The sequence below is a fragment of the Temnothorax nylanderi genome, unplaced genomic scaffold (assembly GCF_030848795.1).
Source record: "Temnothorax nylanderi isolate EJ_2023f unplaced genomic scaffold, tnyl_v1.0 TNYL_tig0845_pilon, whole genome shotgun sequence".
Classification (NCBI taxonomy): domain Eukaryota; kingdom Metazoa; phylum Arthropoda; class Insecta; order Hymenoptera; family Formicidae; genus Temnothorax; species Temnothorax nylanderi.
In genome coordinates this window covers 9506-30453 of record NW_027249907.1, presented here as the reverse complement: position 1 = coordinate 30453, position 20948 = coordinate 9506, and the positions used below count along the sequence as shown (strand labels likewise).

Here is a 20948-nt window from a genome sequence, read left to right as displayed (position 1 = left end):
AAATATATAATTATAAACTAGGCGTTAGTGTAAAATGTGTATATGTATATAATGGAGAGTTGGTATGCGCATTCCTCGCGGGTATAACAAAAGTGCGGGGCGATCGGGCAGGACCTTTTGAGGGGAAATCTATTTGAAAGTGGACATCCTGCCCGCTATTATTACATCGAGATCGGGATTGAATAGCATAATGATTTGGTTAGGTGTGCGTGCGGTGTTTATGAGTACTTGAAACTAATTTAAGTCGACATTAAGAACTAAATATAAAGAAAAATTTGGGGAGTGAAAGCAGAGGGACAAGAATTTATGGATAAAAAAAAATGATTGTCAATCTAGGGTCACTATTTCGGGACCGACCATTTCCTCGTGGGTGTCAAGGGTCGAGGCGGTCGACGGAGTCGGGGATGGTCCTCGGGAAGAGGAGGGGGAGTGGGGAGGTTCGAGGAGGGTGGCGGGATCGGGGTTGACGGGGACCACGCGAAACGGGGCCACGCGACAAACAGGGCGAGAAGATGGGGGGAAAGGGCGAGAAGGCAGGACGACAGGGCGAGAAAGGGGGAAAACGGGGCGATTCTGCTGTGAAGAACAGGGTTCTTCTGTAAAAGCTGGGGGAGGGGGTGGAGTGGCGAGTCGCGGAGGGCCTGCGTTGATCGATTCCTGAGGGATGTCAAGCTCCCTTTGCCCCCGCTTGTTCCGACGATTCCTTTCGTGTCTCGCGGCGTTTTTTGACCTCTTGTGGGTGGGACAGCCCAAATCCACTACAAGTTAGCGGATTGTTAAATATTAAAGTCCTTTAACTGTGGGGAAGTCACCTCGGGTTTCGGAGATTAAAGAAATCAAAAGAATACCTCGAATCCACTGACGAGTCAGCTAACTCGAAATAATAGAGAGAGATTATTCCGAGCCCACCGAAAAATCGGCTAACTCGGAACAACGAAGGGAGATTATTCCGAGTCCACCGAAAAATCGGCTAATTCAGAACAATAGAGATTATTCCGAATCCACCGATAAATCGGCTAATTCAGAACAATAGAGATTATTCCGAATCCACCGATAAATCGGCTAATTCAGAACAATAGAGACTATTCCGAATCCACCGATAAATCGGCTAATTCGGAACAACGAACAGAGATTATTCCGACTCCACCGAAAAATCGGCTAACTCGGAACAATAGAGATTACTCCGAATCCACCGATAAATCGGCTAATTCGGAACAAGAACAGAGATTATTCCGACTCCACCGAAAAATCGGCTAATTCGGAACAATAGAGATTCCTCCGAATCCACCGATAAATCGGCTAATTCGGAATAGTGAAAAGAATTGGAGGGTTGGAAGGGTTAATGTTTAATGTTTAACCGAGGGACTTCCCGAACGCGTGAGTGTTCGAGTGAATACAAAAGGGGTAAGATAATGATAAAAGGGGCCCGATATCAGTATGTGAATAGGTATGTAGAGGACTTACTTCTTGGTGCTGATCAAACTAAAGTAGAACAGCTGAATCTCTTTGAGCCCCGTGGGTAACTAGCTGGATCTCTTTGGGCCCTGTGGATAGCCTCTCGTCGACACTCGGTGAGTTTAAGTCCACGCACAGAATTTAACTTAAAACTTGAGATCGGATTTGAATGTGATAGTGTTCGTAAACGGAAGAGAGGCGAAGTAAATTGAACTGGGCCGAAGAGGTGAACCGTCAGAAGAGAAGCTGAACTAAGAGAGCAAGTGCTGCGATGTCGAGATTTATATAGGAAAGTTCTAAGGATGGGAAGGGTGAATTGCGTGTGGGATGTGTCAGGTTTTCATTTTGGGAACTTCTGGTTGGAGGGATGTTTCTAATTTTTGTCTGAAGGATTTCTTATTGGGCGAGATGTTTCTCATCCAAGAGCTAGATTCTTAAGTCTTTGCCTATCCTAGAAGTTTAGAGACGGTTGTCGATTTTTCCGACTGTTCATTGGCGAGTCTTCTCGTAAGGCCCCCACTGCCTTATTGGGGGTGCAACCCATCGCTTCCTCCAGTGACTCACTTGTTTTTCGGTTAGGTTTCTCCTTTATTAGGGTTTCTTTTTTAGTGTTGACGGACGATGCACACCTCTCAATCTTAAATGCAAGCAAAAACTCCGCCACGTGTATTTACGGACACGTCTCAGGCTTTGTTTCCGCTTGCCGGAAACATCGTACGTGCATTTTGAAAGCTCGCTTGATGCAATAAAGATCTTCATCAACCCATTAAGGCCCATTTGGCGCGTCGAGTCGCCAGGTTTACATTCTTTCAGTTTTAGGCCTGACAAAGCCGATGAAAATCCTGTTACGTATGCCCCGTCCGTCACTAATTCGTCATTTGGAAGGTTGCGTTTAAGCGCCTAGGTAAACAGATACTTTACCCTTATAAAAAAAAAAGGAAAAGGAATGTGCAAGGATCAAGGCTCACTCGTCGATCGACAACCGTCCGTGCTTAGTTTACCTTATCCTAATCTTAACGGCTATCCTGAGCGCAGAGGAATTTAAGCGAAAAAGGGAAATCGTGGAGTTCGCAGGACGTAACAATTTATTAACATAAAAATTAAAATTTGTTAACGTCATATATAGAAATCCCAATTTTTACATTACTATTTTCATTAATTTGGGAAGGAAAGGATTTTTAGGAGTCAGAGGAACAGCTACGCATAAATAAAATATATTATATATTAATTGTTATTTTATTTAAAAGTAAATTTAAAAAAGTATGTATTATATAAAAGTATTATTATTTGGTAAGTATGTATTATTTGGGATAATAGTAAATGTTGATTCCCGAGATTTTTTTTTTCTCCAGCTCCGCCTCTGCCTCTTCTTCTACCTCTACCTCTGCCTCTGCCTCTGCCTCTGCCTCTCCCTCGCATCGCGGTATATACCGCCCGCACCAACGAGCTTAACGTTTCAGGCTGTAACAAAAAAATTAATATTTTAAGTAAAATGACATTTTCGTGTATATATAGGGTTATGTGGGGTGATGTGCAACACTTTCACTCGTTGCTCGGAAAACATATCCAAAAATCAAATTCTTGAATATATCATGGCTGTATAATGTAGAGGAAGAAAAATATTAAAATTCTGCGTGGTTAGATTTTCAAAATTTTAAATTTTTCCTAAAAATTTTTCGAGTTTTCAAAAACGTCTGTTTTAGCATTTTCAAATTTTCTTGGGGTGATGTGCAACACAGGTAAAATTAAGGTAAAAAATGCATGAATATCGACATTAATCGACTTAAATGTTAAATTTGGGCTTCTTAAATACAAATTAATCGAAATCTGGTAAACAAAAAATTTCACTGTGTTGTAATCGATCTGAAAAAAAAAATCGGTAATTCTTCAGTTTAGCTACCTCAGCACAGAAATCGATGCAATTAGGCTTAATCAACGCGTTTTTGCACGAAACGAACGAATCTGGCAGAAAAAAGTGTCGCTCTGCCCCGCGACGCGAGATATTAATCGTTAAAGTTGACAGGAATCAGGTTATGATTCCTGTCATACCGACGACATGTAGCAACACTGAACGTGCCCTGCGGCCATATGCGCATGCTCAGTCAGCTCAGTAGCCGCACGCGCATGCAAAAGTGCGCCAATTTGAAACTAGTGTGCAAAATGAGAACTAGAATAAAACAAATGAAGCGCGCTAAAATCATACGTGAAGTCGCAGGCACGTGCAATGTTAGGCTTATTAGAATTTGCTCGTTTAACATATAATAAAATAGAATTAATAGATTTTTTGATTCAGCATGGCGTATTAGCGAATACAATTAAGTGTAGTCAGTGCGGTGACAATATAAACATCGATAAAGATACATTAACATATCGATGTAGAAGACGATATTACATAAAAAATATACATAAAAAACGTGTCTGCAAACAGTGCGATTTTTATAAAAGTGCGAAAACTGGTACTTGGTTCCATAAAAGTCACTTAGACATTGCTACTATTTGCAAAATAGTAGCATGTTTTTTGATGCTTCGACACCCGCGTCACGATATCACAATGGATGAGACTGGCGTGGCGTCAGCCACGATTACAGATTGGTTCAATTTTTGCCGAGAGGTAATTATATCTTAATTTATGTTAATAATTGTACTGTATAGTAAAGAAAAATGTATAATAATTAATGTCGAAAAATAATTTTAATATTATTTTTTTACTTGCAGGTCTGTGTGTTTTGGGCAGATAAGTATAGTACAAAGCTTGGTGGCCCAGGACACACAGTTGAGATAGATGAGGCAAAAATTGGACATCGTAAGTACAATCGTGGCCGACTTTTAAAGGGTAATTGGATTTTTGGAGGGTACGAGCGAGACTCAAAAAAGGTCCTTCATCGTTCCAGTCGAGGATCGGACAGAAAAGACACTCCTGGCATGCATCAAGGAATGGATTCTGCCAGGAACCACGATCATGTCAGACTGTTGGAAGTCTTACAATTGCTTGAGCAATGAAGACTTCCAACATCTGACAGTGAACCATTCCTATAATTTTGTCGATCCTGAGAGTGGTAAAAAATGTTGAAAATATATATAAATAGGTAATTATATTATTAATGTTGCACTATAATTTAATATATTTTTTCAATTTACAGGTGCACATACTCAACATATAGAGCGCGTTTGGAGAGAGGTTCGGGCAAATATTCCAAGATACGGAACTAAATCCGAGCACTTACTTGGATATTTGTCCGAATATCTTTTCACACGCGCCTATAAACGACTGGAACGTATCGAAGCCTTTTTCGAGATCATCGCGAAAATGTATCCTCCAATGTCCACTACCGAGGACCAGCCAGTATCATCCAATCCGGGACCAAGTACAGCACTTTAAAAATATGTTTATCGCACTTTTTGGAGACACGTTTTTTATGTATATTTTTTATGTAATATTGTCTTCTACATCAATATGTTAATGTATCTTTATCAATGTTTATATCGTTATCGCACTGACTACACTTAATTGTATTTGCTAATACTCCATGCTGAATTAAAAAATCTATTAATTCTATTTTATTAGAATAATAAATCACTTACATATCACTTACAATTAGCTTTTAATGATGAACATAGGTTAGATGACGCGCTTTAAAAGTATTTAACTGTTTAACCCCCCTCCCCATGCATGTACTTTATAATTTCGCTTTACAACTTAGCATGTACTTTAAGTTGTAAAGCGCGTCATAAACCCATGTGGCACCTCGTTTCGCGTGGACACACACACACACACACACACGTGTGTATGCCCTGCTTTATAGAAGTTGTGATTTTCGTTAAAGCAGGGCACACACACACGTGTGTATGCCCTGCTTTATAGAAGTTGTGATTTCCGTTAAAGCAGGGCACACACACACGTGTGTATGCCCTGCTTCTGCTTTATAGAAATTGTAATTTTCGTTAAAGCAGGGCACACACACGTGTGTATATGCCCTGCTTTATAGAAGTTGTGATTTTTACATAAAAGTAGCCTGCGGCGGAACCCCTTCCCCCGCATAATAAAACTAAATAAACTTCCAGCGTGATACCTAACTGCTTGAATCAAGACGCTTGGTTATTCCGCACGATTGACCAGTCAATAGTCATCATATTTAAAATTGGCGCACTTTTGCATGCGCGTGCGGCCACTAAGCATGCGCGTGCGGTCACTGAGCGTGCGCATATGGCCGCAGAGCACGTTCAGTGTTGCTACATGTCGTCGGTATGACAGGAATCATAACCTGATTCCTGTCTACTTTAACGATTAATATCTCGCGTCGCGGGGCAGAGCGACACTTTTTTCTGCCAGATTCGTTCGTTTCGTGCAAAAACGCGTCGAATAAGCCTAATTGCATCGATTTCTGTGCTGAGGTAGCTAAACTGAAGAATTACCAAAAAATCATTTTTTATTTGATTTTTTATTTATTTATCGCTTAAAAATTAATATAATGAAAGGAAAAACGCAAAAAACTTTATTTTTCATCATCTGAATCGCAGTTGTCACAAGTAAAATAGTTGCGACCTTGCATGTCGACACATTTCACATCATGTTGCACATCACCCCAAACACGCTATTTTGCGCGGACTGGCGTGACACCAACACAATGTAAGAAAATCACAAAATCGCTTTGGATTATCAAAAGTACTTGAAAAACTAACAATATAAAAATATTTACCTATAAGATGACTAAAACCAATTCACGAAATCACTATGAATGTGAAAAGCAAAAATTACATTCAGCTCGAAAAATTTAACTCGCTTTTCGTACAGCAAACCAGGGTGCGTGCTATCTCGCGAGTTATTTATCTAAAACAAGGTACTGTCAACACAAACAGATGGCAGTATGCGGTTCTGTCAAATGTCGACATGCAGACCAGGAATCGGAAACGTTGCACATCACCCCATGTTGCACATCACCCCACACAACCCTATATATATATATATATATATATATATATATATATATATACGTAAATAAATTTCATTATTAACACTTTGTCGAACGCTGTCACGTATACGTCACATGTGATATATGCGACTGTCAAAGTGTTAACATTATTAATAATAAGAAATTATTCCATTATTTTAACACTTACGTGTAATACGACCGGCTCAGTCGCCGGCGGAGCCGTTGGTGTCGTCGGCATCGTCGTCGTGGCCATGGGCACCGTTACGACCGCCGGGGTCGTCGTTGACGTCGTGGCTCTAGGGGCCGTCGCGGCCGTCGTCGGCATCGTGATCGTGGGGGCCGTCGCGGCCGTCGTCGGCATCGTGGCCGTAGGAGCCGTCGCGGCCGTCGTCGGCATCGTGGCTGTGGGGGCCGTCACGGGCATCGGGGTCGTCGTTGCTGTCGTCGGCATCGTGGCCGTAGGAGCCGTCGCGGCCGTCGTCGGCATCGTGGCCGTGGGGGCCGTCACGGGCATCGGGGTCGTCGTTGCTGTCGTCGGCATCGTGGCCGTAGGAGCCGTCGCGGCCGTCGTCGGCATCGTGGTCGTGGGGGCCGTCACGGCCACCGAGATCGTCGTTGCTGTCGTTGTGGCCGTGGGGGTCGTCACGGGCATCGGGGTCGTCGTTGCTGTCGTCGGCATCGTGGCCGTAGGAGCCGTCGCGGCCGTCGTCGGCATCGTGAACGTGGTCACGACCACCGGGGTCGTCGTCGCTGTCGTCGGCGTCGTGACCGCTGCTACCGTACTTTTACTTGCTGAAACAGATAAATATAATGAACAAATATATATAATTAAGCGTTTAAATGTTTACATTGTTGTGGAATCACGGCCGAAATCACGGGACGTAATAACACTGCATTCCACGACAATGTAAATATCGTTATTTTCGGTTATGATACTCACAGAATCGCTCGTCGCCCACCGCACGTCGTCCTCGCACCGCAACTAAAGAAAGAAGAAGGAACGTCGCGTCGCGTATGATCGACTGTACGCGCATGATTGCCGATACCTCATCCTAACGCGCGCACGTGCGCGCGCTCAATGAAATCAATAGATCGCAAATATATCAATAATTTTTATTGCTGTTGTAAATGTATGATAAATATACAATGATGTTGAAAACAATCTCTAGTCCCGTACAACTTTCTTACTTTTCACCAACATATCCGTATATAAGGAAAATTTTCTGCGCGATTAGATGACATACATTTTAACAATCCGATAGAAGCAGTAGCATGTAATCTTGAAAATCTTGGAGTTTAATTAAGAATTGTTAAATGCATGATACTAATTGTAAGAAGCATTTTACTTTCGAACGTGTAAAAAAGTAGCCTTTATTCAGGATTTTCTTCAGGAAAAACTTCGCAACGTATCGATTTGCAACTTGGCACGTTTATTACATTACGGACGTGCAAAGGTAAAACTAAAAAGTAAACATTTTATGGGTAAACTATAAAACATTATAGATATTATATTAATCCGTATCGATCTTCAATGCGATATATGAATCCCTATTTCACTGATTTCACATGGTATATGTTATTGATAAATATTAAGTATATTTATTTGCCTCTGATATTTTGCCATCACGTTAAAAGTAAATGTGAAGACAGAGCAGAGATAAACAAAGATTACAATTAATACAACAGTTTTCTGTTGATGCAACAGTACTGTTTGCAAATATTTTTACAGCCAGCCGTATCAATGGCTTTGAAGCAATTGCATCTCAGCGTACACGAAACGCTCTTGCTACAGTAGGCGGAGCCTTTTTTAACGGAGCCTATCCGTTCTCTACGCGACGATCCACTGACCGCTCCAGTGGACCGAAGAACGAAGTTATATGCTACGCCATTTGTGCTTAACTTTTTACTTATGTCGGAAACTGCGGGCCACTTAACACTACAAATGCTTTGAAGCATTCCTCTTTTTCTTTCTTTCAGTGAAGAAAAAATGAGAAAAAGTGCAATAGTATTTGTAGCATCAAATAGACTGCAGTCGGAGTTGGATGCATAATTCCACCGCTGCATGTTGAAATTTGTTGCAAAATATTCGATAACAGTAATGCGATAACAGTAGAGCGTTTAATGCTCTCGAACGCATTATTTCATTCAATTATGTGTAATTCTGTGAATTTATTGCATCTGCGTTAGTACGCACATCGTTACTGCTAATTGTAAGCCATAAATTAATGGATTTTATATTCCATAATGCTAAAATAAAATAATCAAATTTATGTTTGGAAATACGTATCTATTGCTCTTAATGCAAGTTTCAAAAGAGACCTAGCATACTGGCACTTCGTATTAATACATCATATTAAGGGAATCTAATACAAAGGCGTGTAGTATGCAAAGGATTATAGTGGAATATACTCGTTAACGACTCATTCATTACAGAGATCATTATCTTTGGAAATATGTAATTGTAGAAAATGACAAGTGTAATTTAAATATGACTTTTTTAATTTACTACACATGTTATACATTATATATTGTAAAAATTATATTAAAATTTAAAAAAAATGGTAATAATTTAATACTTTTTGGTGTAAGGATTTTGCAGTTATTAAGATAGTATAAACAATTAATTGACTGTGTGCAAGGAGCCCTATCGATCTTACAGTTTATACATGTATACTTGAGAAATGTGTAAACTACATTTTTTTTGCACTTAAAGGAAGTGCTGCATTTTCAAAACCTGCACAGTTACAATTTTCATAAACATTCTATATGCTTTTTGCGCTAGATTACAATTAAATAAAAGTAAAGATTTTGCACTAAATATTATGTACGATAATTCATTAACATTTAATATTAATACATTAGTTAATCTTTATATTAATATAATAATGATTTAAATAACTAATCGATATCAACACGTTTAAAGTTTTCAGTCGGTCTATATAAACGTTTAATCGTAGTTTCTCGGCCGTTTGACGCGAAACATAAGAAGCGCGATAATAGGCGAATCGTTCATTGACTGCGAGAACAGTCAGTAAGCGCGACGACCGCGACGAGCTTTGTGGTTAGGTTGTTAATTGTGATAGTTGTGAATATTGTTGGATATTTCGCTATTCGTGCACGGTTCTGTGCAACTTCGTACAAAGAGAATCTTATCTCTTAACGAGATTAGTGTGCTTCGTAACACACGTTGACAGCGTGCCGCTGTCTCATCCGACGCGATTAACTGTAAACATCATTGCGTAGTCGTGAGCACTAAGCGTGTGTTTTATCGTGTCGGTTTTGAAGATCTGTGTACTTCAAAACCGACACTTCTCTCGTAACACATAGCGTGTCGCTGTCTCATCCGACGTGATTAACTTTAAACATCATTGCGTGTTCGTGCGCGTGTGTTTTATCGTGTCGGTTTTGACATTCTTTTCTTATCTTTTTTACTTCTCTTTTTTTGTTTAAAAATGTCCTTACATTTATTCTTAGATTAGTGTTTTTAGATATATTTTAAGTATATTTATATTTATTTTATAATTTTATATTAAGAATAATACAATGTCGAGTGAGTGCCGTGTAACTCGTATTTCTGATAGGTGTATGTACAAAGACTGTACGAATACGAGACTTTCTAAGCGCCTATTTAGATTTCCAATGAAAAAGGATGCGAGATGCGAAATATGGATACGTAATACAGGTAGGTTGTTGGAGAATAAATATTATTTTATGATATATTGTTATGCTGACAAAGGAAGTACATACTGCGTATGTATCACGTAATTATAAATATGTCGATATTAAAACCTCGGGTTTTTTGCGATAAAACATAGTATATTACGTTAAAAAGAGAATGATCCAACTTTATTAAACACGGATTTTGTCTAATTTATAACATGTTGTATTACTAAGCTTCCACTAATGAACAATAACAAATTTTTACTCGACCTGGCTATCTTCATTTATTGTAATCGTCACAACGTTTCGACTGTTGGTTTTGGTCAATTATAATTGTCACGATGTTTTCGATCATAGGTTTTAGCCCTTTTCAATCGATTTAACTTTTAATGTTAACAAACAACTTTTCTTTTAAATCACTATAAAGAAAAAGGCGATGTTTATTATTTCAGGTACATATAATAATTACTGTCTCATTAAACAAGGGTCGAGAAAGTGATTGAAGACTTTTCGACTCTACTTTTTATTATAAATGTTAATATTGGGCGCGATTTACCGAATACTCAGTATAATATTGCATCGCAATGTTACTTTTTTTAAGTAAACGTGTAATCGTAATTTTAATGTAGTTTCTTATATTTTTGTTGCAGGAAATACTAAGTTGGAGAAATTTTCTCCCGCTACCCTTCAAGTGGTATCATTGTGCGAGGATCATTTTAGTCCTACGTGCTTTACAAACGCCACAAAAGAACGATTGACACGGAATGCTATACCAATTCCGTACAATGACACAGGCTTTTCCGCAAATAATGAAAATGTTGAAATTGAACAGAGAGTGCAGACAAATAGCACAGCAGCATTTTCACTCGATAATGAAAACATGACATTAGAAGAACAAGCGCCTAAACAGTCTGCAGGCTCTTCCGCAAACAGTGAAAATGTCGAAATTGGACAAGAAGTACAGACAAATTATACAGCAGCATTTTTATTCAATAATGAAAACGTGACGGAAGTACAATTGCCTGAACAGTCTGCATTGCGTACGTATAAACGTGCTAGTTTAAATTTTGATGTAACTGCGGAAGAGGAAAATATAATGAAATGGGTGCATCTCGAGCCATCTATGCCACCCACAAATGATCAACGCCAAGATAATTGCACGCAAACAAATAATAAAGATGCAAAAATAATCAAAGATTTAAATATGGAAAATCGACATTTGCGACAACAAATAAGGCGCCAAAAATTTCTCCTGCAACGTATTTCAGAAAAGTGTAAAATATCGAAAAGTAAAAAAAAGACTAAAGAAACATTAAAGAAGACTAAACAAACATTAAAGAAAAGTAAAGAAACATTAAAAAAATTAATAAATGAACAAGAACTGCATCCTGTTGCAAAAAGCATGATTCATTTGCAACTGCATAAGCCACGTACAAAATATACAGAGGAAGAAAAAATGTTGTCCAAACAGCTGTACTATTATTCAGCATCAGCATTTTGTCGCTTAAAGAAAGCTGGTTGTAATTTTCCTGGACAGCGAACAATTAGAAGATGGATAGAAGAATATAATGTAAAACCAGGATTTTGTGATATTATATTTCACAAATTAAAAGAAAAAATTTCGCAATTACCAGAGGAAAGAGTGTGTGCTTTAAAATGGGATGAAATGTGTATAAAGAGCTATGAAGAATATTTTACGAAATTGGACCAAGTAGAAGATCTAAGAGATTTGGGACCTCTAGGTAGAACAGAAGAAAGAGCTAAATGCGTCTTTTTATTTTGCCTAGATAGCTTGAATGCACGTCATCCATGGCGACAACCTCTTGCGTATTTTCTTCCAGGTAAGTGCATGAAATCAACTGAAATAGTTGAGATATTAAAAATATGCTTAGACAAGTTGAATGAAACGGGTGCTGATGTGCAACTCGTTACGTGCGATCAAGGTACCAGTAACCAAGCCGCTTATAGTGAACTCGGCGTTGAGGTACACAAATCATATTTTATTTACAATAATAAAAAATATAATGCTTCATACGATTTCCCGCACTTAGTTAAAAGATTAGCGAGTTATTTTAGAACGCATGATAAATTATATTGCAAAGAAGAAATAATTGCATCATATTCCGATTTCGTAAAGACTTGGAGTATCGATAATGCCACAAAAGGAGGCTCAAATTTATTATCCCATATAACACAGGCACACATTCGTCCGAACAATTTTGAGGCAATGAATGTTAAAAGAGCCTTTCAGTTATTTAGTCATATATTTGCAGCTGCAATAAAAATAGCCGGCGATGGAAAATAATTGAATTCAAATACGTGGAAAGCGACAGCTGAATTTGCAGAGAAGATGAACAGTATAATTGATGCTTGCAACTTTTACAGCTTTAATGTTACATTTGGTGGGAAACGGCCATTGTCAAAGAAAAATCCCGACATTATAATGCTATTAACTGACTTTGTGCAGTGGTCTTCAGAATGGTCCAAAAATCCCAATAAAATAAATAAAGTTCCTTGCTTCAAAGGTTTCGTAATTACAGTACAAGCTATTCTTAATCTGTATCAGGAATTTGCAAGTAAATATGAAGCATTTGAACTTGCAACAGGTTTATGTAACCAAGATTCAGTGGAACATTTTTTTTCAAAACTTCGGCAACGCGGAGGATTCAATCCTAATCCAACCGCAAGAATGGTCCGACTGTCATTCAGACATATTCTTTCCACAGGTTATATTCAGACGAGTGACAAAGGCAACGTGCAATGTCTGGAGAGTGAGACCCTTATTAATCAACCGAATCAGACAATTAAAAGGGTTGAAAATAATATGAATGCAAACGTTCCTTTTCTTGATGACGATGATGCTGATGCTGATTATCCAGAGTTATTTATCAGAGACATTCTGGAAGAAATGGGTGATATGGACATCGAAAATGAAAATACACTTGGTAATTATGATGAAAATGCTATTACATTTTTTGCAGGGTATGTGGCACGACGATGTATCCAAAAAAATAATTGTGATGACTGTCGTGCAACAATGTCGAAAACACCAATGGATGAGGTGACGGCTAATGAAAAATATATTGAATATCGTGAATATCCGAACGCAGACGAAGATGCTCCAACAGTCACGAAATTAGTTCGACCAACAAGCCTTTTTAACGATATCATCAAAACGCAATTAATGGCTTTTAATAGTACATGGCAACGTCACTGGTCATTTACACAAGTTCTTCAGAAAATTGTAAACGAGGGTATGTATGCAACCAATAAAATGCATGCTGGATGGTTTGACACCAATGAAAAGTGTTACAATCATCGCATGCAAGCATTAAAATTCTTAATGACAGTTAAAATATATTCCCGTACACGGTATAATAATGGTGCTGCAAAAGCAATAAATACAGCTAATAGAAAATTAAAAAACTTGTCGAACAAATAAAAAGTATAAAAGTATAACTAAGTAATGAAAAGTAAAAGTAGGGTAAACCGGGGCACGTTGTCACACATTTTGTTCAATATTTTTTGTATTTTTTACATTTAATATTTGAGAGTACTTTGATATGCCAAAATTTCGAGTGAACCCTCAGCTTCAATTGGACAGTATCGAATTTTGTGTGATTGTTACTCTACAGTTATTACATAACAATAAATAACGACAGGTCGCTTGTCCGTGACCGGGGCACGTTGTCACATCAAATGTAATTGCATGCAAATTGTTATCCAAACTGTATTCAACGTAAATATCAATATATTATAGTGCGCTGCAATGTAAAAAAGTAAAATCCTTCACAGAAACATTTATTTTAATTCAAAAAAGTACAAAATTTTCGTCTTAATCTAAATACAAGAATTCCACTCAAATGCGCAACTTATTGATACACATTTTATAGGCGCGGTGGCGAACATAACGAAATATCGATGAGTAACGACCCTAGAGATAATAAATCCAATCGATAAAGAAGTCGGTAAAGAAGAGCAAGCTAAACACAATAGAGGGTTAGAGTGATATCAAAATTGTATGTGACAACGTGCCCCGAGGGCATTTTTTTACTCCAAACAGCCTCATGGTCGACACGTTTGAGATATTCATAAGGTTAGGTATTGCACGCGGTAGGTAAAAGTACATACTTTAAGATAATATAAAGGTCTATTCTGAAAAAACATAAGCTTCATGTCCAGTACGTTGAATATTAGACAATAAAATTTTACTTACGGTCGCAAAAAACTTTCAAGTTGATTTTACGTCAACACAGCTGGAGCAATCTCAACACTGTAAACATACCAAAGATGGGCATACACTAACACGTTTTGGGAATAACGGGTGCAGTCCTCTGATTATTAGTTTTTTAAATAAAGCCGATGTGACAACGTGCCCCGTGTGACAACGTGCCCCGGTCTACCCTAATAAAAAGTAAATATATAAAATACTAAAGGAAAAGATATAATAAGTCGAGAAAATTAAGGTGAAAGAAAAAAGTAACGTAGAACGTATAAGATTAATATTATATAGGCAAATTAAAATACATAAATATTTCCTTGAATATTTTGTTATTATTAGTATCTTGTTAATGTCATTATGTTAAGTAATATGACGGCATGGTAACATGATGTTGCATCTACAATGTGTACGTTGAGTATGAATTTTGCACATTATGCTACGTTACCGCAAATATTACTTTTCAGTAATAAGACAAAGTAATATGAATTTCCCAGTGTCATGGAAGATCGCAATCACAGTTGAAGTAATTGCATAAATCTCATAGACTAGCAAATCTATCACGGACTAGAACAAAAAGTTGCAATGCGATCTTGCTGTGAAATTGAGAAATTATATCTATTTTCTTATTACCAATGACATTCTAAAAGATACGAATAATGATACAAATATTTTAAGGAAATATTAATTTTTGTTATATTACACGTTGACACACGGTATTCAACATAATTACACAGGGCAAAGTGCAACAAATACCGTGCAAAATATAACATATGACATCCCAAATTATTACACAGTGATTTTCATAAATCACTACGAAGAGAAATGCCATGAATACAATTTATATACAATTTATTTTTTTACAGGAAATTTACTTGTAAATTTCCTCGTGATAAGATATGCTAGTCCTTGATTAATGCAATTATTTCGACTGTGATTGCGATCTTTGCGTCATGCTCATAAGTGTCAACCAGAATTACATTTTCCTCAGTACACTTTAATTTCAATATACGTTTAACGTTACATATAGTAAAAGCCTAAGTACAAAGATTGTCGTAACTTGTTCTCGACAGAATTGCTCATAGTATAAACAAGAGAGTACATACCATAAGTCATAGAATAGAATCTGAAACGTACAATAATTTAATGTAATGGGTGTACAACTTAATTCGGTCCGTTTTTTGCTTGAAAAACGCATTTATTTGAACGATAAAATAAATTAATACCTTATTCAAAGTACTGTCCATCGCTAGCCACTACTTTTTCCCATCTTTCTGGCAATTTATGGATTCCGTCGCGGAAGAAGCGTTCATCTTTTAAAGCCAAGAATGAATCGAGCCAATTTTTGATACCCTGTTCTGAAGTGAAGCGTATTCCAGTCAAAGCGTTCTGCATCGATCGAAACAAATGGTAGTCGGAAGGGGCAAGGTCTGGGCTATAAGGCGGGTGAGCCAGAACTTCCCATCCGATATTTTCCAAATAGTTCCGGAACAGCAACATGAGGCCGAGCGTTGTCATGGTGAAAGATTATGGATTCGTGTCTGGTCACATATTCTGGACGTTTTTCGGCTATAGCTCGCTTTAAACGGATCAATTGTTGCCTGTAGAAGTCTCCCGTGATGGTTTGACCAGGTTTTAGCAGCTCATAGTGGATCACACCCTTCTGATCCCACCAAATATAGAGCATTACCTTGGCACCATGAATATTCGGCTTCGGCGTTGATGTTCCCGGTTGGCCGGGCTTTACATACGATTTTTTGCGTTTCGGGTTGTCGTAGTGAATCCATTTTTCGTCCCCGGTAATGATTCGATGCAGAAAAGACTTCTTTTTGTACCGTTCAAGCAACATTTCGGACATGCAAAATCGTTGTTTGATATCTCTCGGTTTCAATTTATATGGGACCCAATTTCCTTGCTTTTGGATGTATCCCGCGGCTTTAAGTCGTTTCGAAATAGCTTGTTGAGTAACTTCCAATGTTTTTGCGAGCTCTTCTTGCGTTTGACACGAATCTTGATCGAGTAATGTTTTTAATTCTTCATCTTCAAACTTTTTCGGTTGACCCGAACGCTCTTTGTCTTCAACACTAAAATTTAGAAGTTGAACGAACTTACCTTAAGTGAAGTTCGACTATAATTATGCTGTCTCGTCCGGATGGATATATGTGTAGTGCGCCCCCTGCGCAGTTACCAACAGGCGATTTTACAGACTCTAAAACGCGCGTTTTTCTCGGTCCGCGCGCGAGTCGAGCGTTCCTTTCCCGCCGTAGCGCTTCATACTTTTAAAGCTGCAAATCTGAAATTGGGGAATGGGAGGGTGGGACTATCCATCCGGACGAGACAGCATAATTATAGTCGAACTTCACTTAAGGTAAGTCGTTCAACTTCTAAATTATGCAACGTCTCGTCCGGATGGATATATGTGTAGATATTTAAAGCCCAGATTTGCACCCGAGATCCTGTTTGCGATACAGAATCCCAATCATGCACTGGGCAATACAGAGAAGATCAATATGTTAACCGGTATTAAGAATGGTTTGGTCCGCAAAAGGTTTAAATATGAGCAAGGATTGCGGTCTTCCAATCTTCGAAGTCTTGAGACTGGCTGGAATTTTGATGACCAAGGTTTCGGTAATTGTGATGTTTGAAAGTTATATAGCTGCTAGCGTTTGCAACCCTTGAGCAATTGTGAGCGCGAGAAGCGTCACCAACTTTCTAGAGGGGACTTCCAGCGAGAGATCCTCGTGGGGGTATAAAGTAGATCAATAGGTGATTACCTGCGCCGGAATCCCAAATAAAAATGTATCTAGGACGCTGTAGTTTCAGCGCCGCCACCTCTTAAAAAATTCTTCTCACCAACGGGTGTGAGCCTATTTCTTCTGCAGAAAGCAGAAAAAAGGCTAGGCGATACGTTCAGAGTTAATCTCGTCAATTTTTCCCTTTTTTCTGGAGGAATAAAAACTGAAAAATAAATAGAGCCAAATATGAACCCTGAGAAATGATAGGGTGTGTAAGGAAAAAACACACTTTTCCGTTCGTTAAGGTGATTTGACGTCTAGTTATTGAGATATTAAATCTCCAAGTTGGCATTTTTAATATAGATTTTATGGGAAATTGTACCGAAACATACAATTTTCGAGAATTTCACTCACTATTTGTAAAGAAACAAGTTTAAAAAACTGAAAATAACATTATTTGATTGTCTTCTCTAGATGGTTAAATATTTTGTTAAAAAATATTAGTCATAATAAAGTTACTTTATATTTCTTCCTCTCTATTTCTCTTTTTGCACGTAATTTCATCAATTTATTAGCCTTTTAAAGATATCAAATTTAAACGACATCCTTTTAAATTTCGATATCTTTGTCGTCGTTGTTAATAATTACTTTTTTTTTTTGAGCGTATTACAATATGACTGGTCTCTAATCCGTGAATAAAAAATACGTCGCAAAATTGATCTTTTTGTTTTTTACTTTACTTTTACACTCCACGTCCAACACACGCAATACTAAATCTTGATAAAATACAAGCAAAAGAGTCTTATTGTTGCTCCACGTTTCCTAATAACGGATCAAATAGGAACTTGCTTGAAAACGTAGTAACGTTTACTGGCACATCTTCTTTTTACGCTAGAAAACGAAATTTACATGTATGTGCATACAATAATACGTAACGAAATATCGCAAGGATATTTATAAATATGCATGGTATGACTTGCATTATATACAGTTGCATTATATAATTGCTATGAACCGTATTAGTCATTGTGAAAAGGTTTTTGGAAAACAAGTATTTTTGGTTCCATGTAGAAAAAAGAAATATCTCTGCGTACATATGAAATCTAAACAAAGATAGAATAGAATCTTCGTTTTACTCTTTCTAAATTTTCATTTATCGTTTACTTTGTTTAAATCATCGAACCATTGTTCGTTAATTGATCCATTTTCTGTTTTCCGTATTTTTTTTGTGATTAAACCAATATTAGTAACAGAAGACTGAACAGTGGTCCAAGCTCATCGAAAACATTCCTTTTTTACCTATATTTAGATATGATTATATCTGTATAAATTTGGCAGTGGTATAGGCACATATGTTATCCGCATTTCTGGTACTCTGCTTGATTCTTCTACAGTGTATAATGATAGCAAATCCCTAGATATGTTATAAAACTTTACCCTACTCATTTTTTACAAATATCTAATCCTTCAAAGTGTCTCACGAATTTATCAGGTATTAAACATATACCATTCGTCAGGATGATCGAACGTGAGCGTTCTGTCTTCACTTCTTTGTCCTATTTTCGACGTTTATAGTTGAAGACACTCCATTGAGTTCATCTTGGATTTGCTGAAGGGTCTTGCCTTTTGTTTCGGGTAACAGTAATACCGTGAAAAAGATACTAATGATGCAGAAATCTCCGGATATCCAGAAGATCACGTACTTGCCATTGAACGTTTCTTCAAGATTGATGGAGAACTTGGCTATGATAAAGCTCAAAACTTTGCTAAAGAAAACAGTTATAGTAGAAGCTTTAGCCTTGATGTTCGAAGCGAACATCTCACCCATCAATGCCCACGGAATCGGACCCCAGCCTACGCTGTACGTGGTAATGTAGACGATAAGCGTGACCATCGGCAACCAGGATATCTGCTCTATCATTCTAGCACTTGTTAGGTATAAGATAAAACGACGTTGACTTGTAATAAGGCCAAAAATTCAAACAAAGTTGATGAATTGTCGCGTTTCTTGACGGCCTTTCGATCAGCTGTACGCGACGTGAATATGTGGCAACGCCGTGCCGTTGGCACTGGCATGATAGCTGTTTACATCAAAGAGATGCAATGTCACGACATTTCTCTTGTACGAATGTCAACTAAAGTCAAATCTTGAACTGTTTACATTTATCAATAGATAAATTAATACATAATCAAATGAAAAGTTACATTATATAACCAGTAATTATACAAGATTCTAAATTATATCCATAAAAAATTGTTTTCCTTAAACTCAAATTTAGGCCTTATATTGACTCATATGGTACTTTGCATCTCCTTGTCTGATAAATGAATGGAGGGTTCAAACTCCTAATGAGGTAGATGGTGCTTAAAGGGTAACTTATAATCTGTAACCGCTTGAAAATTCATTGGATCGGATGTATTTTCCGTCCATTTGGATCAATAAGCCGGATAGTCTGCCGGCTCTGGTTACCTGATTTTATTCTAACGCCTTCTGGAGCGGGACCTGTAGCGGAGTGACAACTGGCTACTGCTGCTCGTGGGTACTTAATTCGCTGCTGAGTCTCCTTCGAGAGCGTCAAGGACTCATTGACAATGTCCTTGGAGGACTTCCCGTCGAGACTGTTCTTAATTTGCTTACTGAAAGAATTACTAATTAATAAATTATCTGCCGAAACGCTATCGGTTGTGGTCTTGGCCAAAGTATTAAAGGCCGGCTTGATATGAGCCCGTCTAGACAAGGGACGGCGATAGTATAAATCTGCTATGTTCTTTACTCCCTTGTTGAGTTTACCGACTGCAGCACAAACCTCGACGATGAGGGACCTTTGCGTCTCTCGTCTGAGAAGGTCCGACAATGCCTCTCCGAAAGCAAGGAGGGCGAAGCCGACCTGATCCTGGTTGATACAACAGTACTCATCTCTCTTGCCTATAGCCCTATTTTTAAAGCCGATTTGCACTCTGGGTTTAGCTTAGGAGCCTTGATGAAGGCTAATTCCTCCGAGGAAGAGTGCTTCTTTAAGTAGAGTTTCTCGCTAATCCGCGGGAAGGCTCTTCCGAACCAGCTCACGCCACTGCTAAACGACAAGGTCGTTCCAGGAATATCTGCTGTTTGACATACGGCAGCGAAAAAACTCTCTAGTTAGGGTGTAACCGAACGGTACGTATTCGGGTCACGGAACGCTCTATTTTGTCCTATAGATCATCGGTCGCCACTCGGTTTATCCTCAATCTACCGAGAAGGTAAGTTTCTACGATATTATGGTTAGCCAATTTGTTTAAACAATCGAATTTTCAGGTTCTCTCCACGGATGTCCCATCATCATCGCCCGTACATGGATCATCGCCATTGATCACCGGCCTCGGTCAACGCGGGCTCAAGATGGCTGACCCCAGTACTATGGTAAACTAACTCGATCAATACGACTTATTTGCAGGATTTTGATACGGGTGCCTCATCTGTGTCGCCGACCCATGGATTATCGCCGATGAACGCCGTCCAGGACCCCCGCGTTCACGAGATGGCTGACCACCGTAAGTACGAGTGTCGTGGTTAATCAACTTAATTAATACTAGTTTTTTTCAGGATTTCGCCACGGCTGCCTCTTCTCTGACTCCCACCGATGAAGCAACGCCGATGTCTCCGATCCGGATCAACGCCTATGGAGATGGCCGACGCCCCGTGTTCAGGTAAGTAGCAGGTAAGTAAATGACAATTTCACGGATATTTTCACAAATGCTGGTTCCATTTATTCCCTTTTATCGTTTCACATAGATGGTTGTTCACAATTATGTATTCCGCGCAAGATGGCGGTCGCACGTCTCGCAAAGTGCGAAGTTTCGAGTTCCGGTGCACAATGCCCGTTCGCCTTTTGTATCGGCGACTTGTAACGCGTTTCGCGGGCGTTCCCGTTGGTTTCGGACGCTGAGGTAATCTTATACTCGTAATTC

At 38.5% G+C, this 20948-nt stretch overlaps 1 protein-coding gene and 1 pseudogene across 1 annotated transcript; one reads left to right on the top strand and one right to left on the bottom strand.

The window, feature by feature from the left end:
* Positions 1–3345: 3345 nt before the first annotated feature.
* On the top strand, positions 3346–5856 carry LOC139785618 (uncharacterized). The gene is made up of 4 exons (XM_071724793.1): positions 3346–4066; positions 4171–4258; positions 4347–4511; positions 4596–5856. Exons 1-4 carry the CDS (start codon positions 3680–3682, stop codon positions 4832–4834), a joined length of 879 nt encoding a protein of 292 aa, XP_071580894.1. The 5' UTR covers positions 3346–3679; the 3' UTR covers positions 4835–5856.
* A 13546-nt stretch (positions 5857–19402) lies between these two features.
* LOC139785617 (uncharacterized) lies at positions 19403–20116 on the bottom strand (annotated as a pseudogene).
* Between the last annotated feature and the right edge of the window lie 832 nt (positions 20117–20948).

Bases quoted from the DNA above. Each gene is read 5' to 3' on its own strand.
- LOC139785618 (XM_071724793.1), top strand. From the start codon at position 3,680: ATGTTAGGCTTATTAGAATTTGCTCGTTTAACATATAATAAAATAGAA. The intron at 4,067-4,170 runs GTAATTATATCT...TTTTACTTGCAG, and splicing joins GGTTCAATTTTTGCCGAGAG to GTCTGTGTGTTTTGGGCAGA. The intron at 4,259-4,346 runs GTAAGTACAATC...TCATCGTTCCAG, and splicing joins TGAGGCAAAAATTGGACATC to TCGAGGATCGGACAGAAAAG.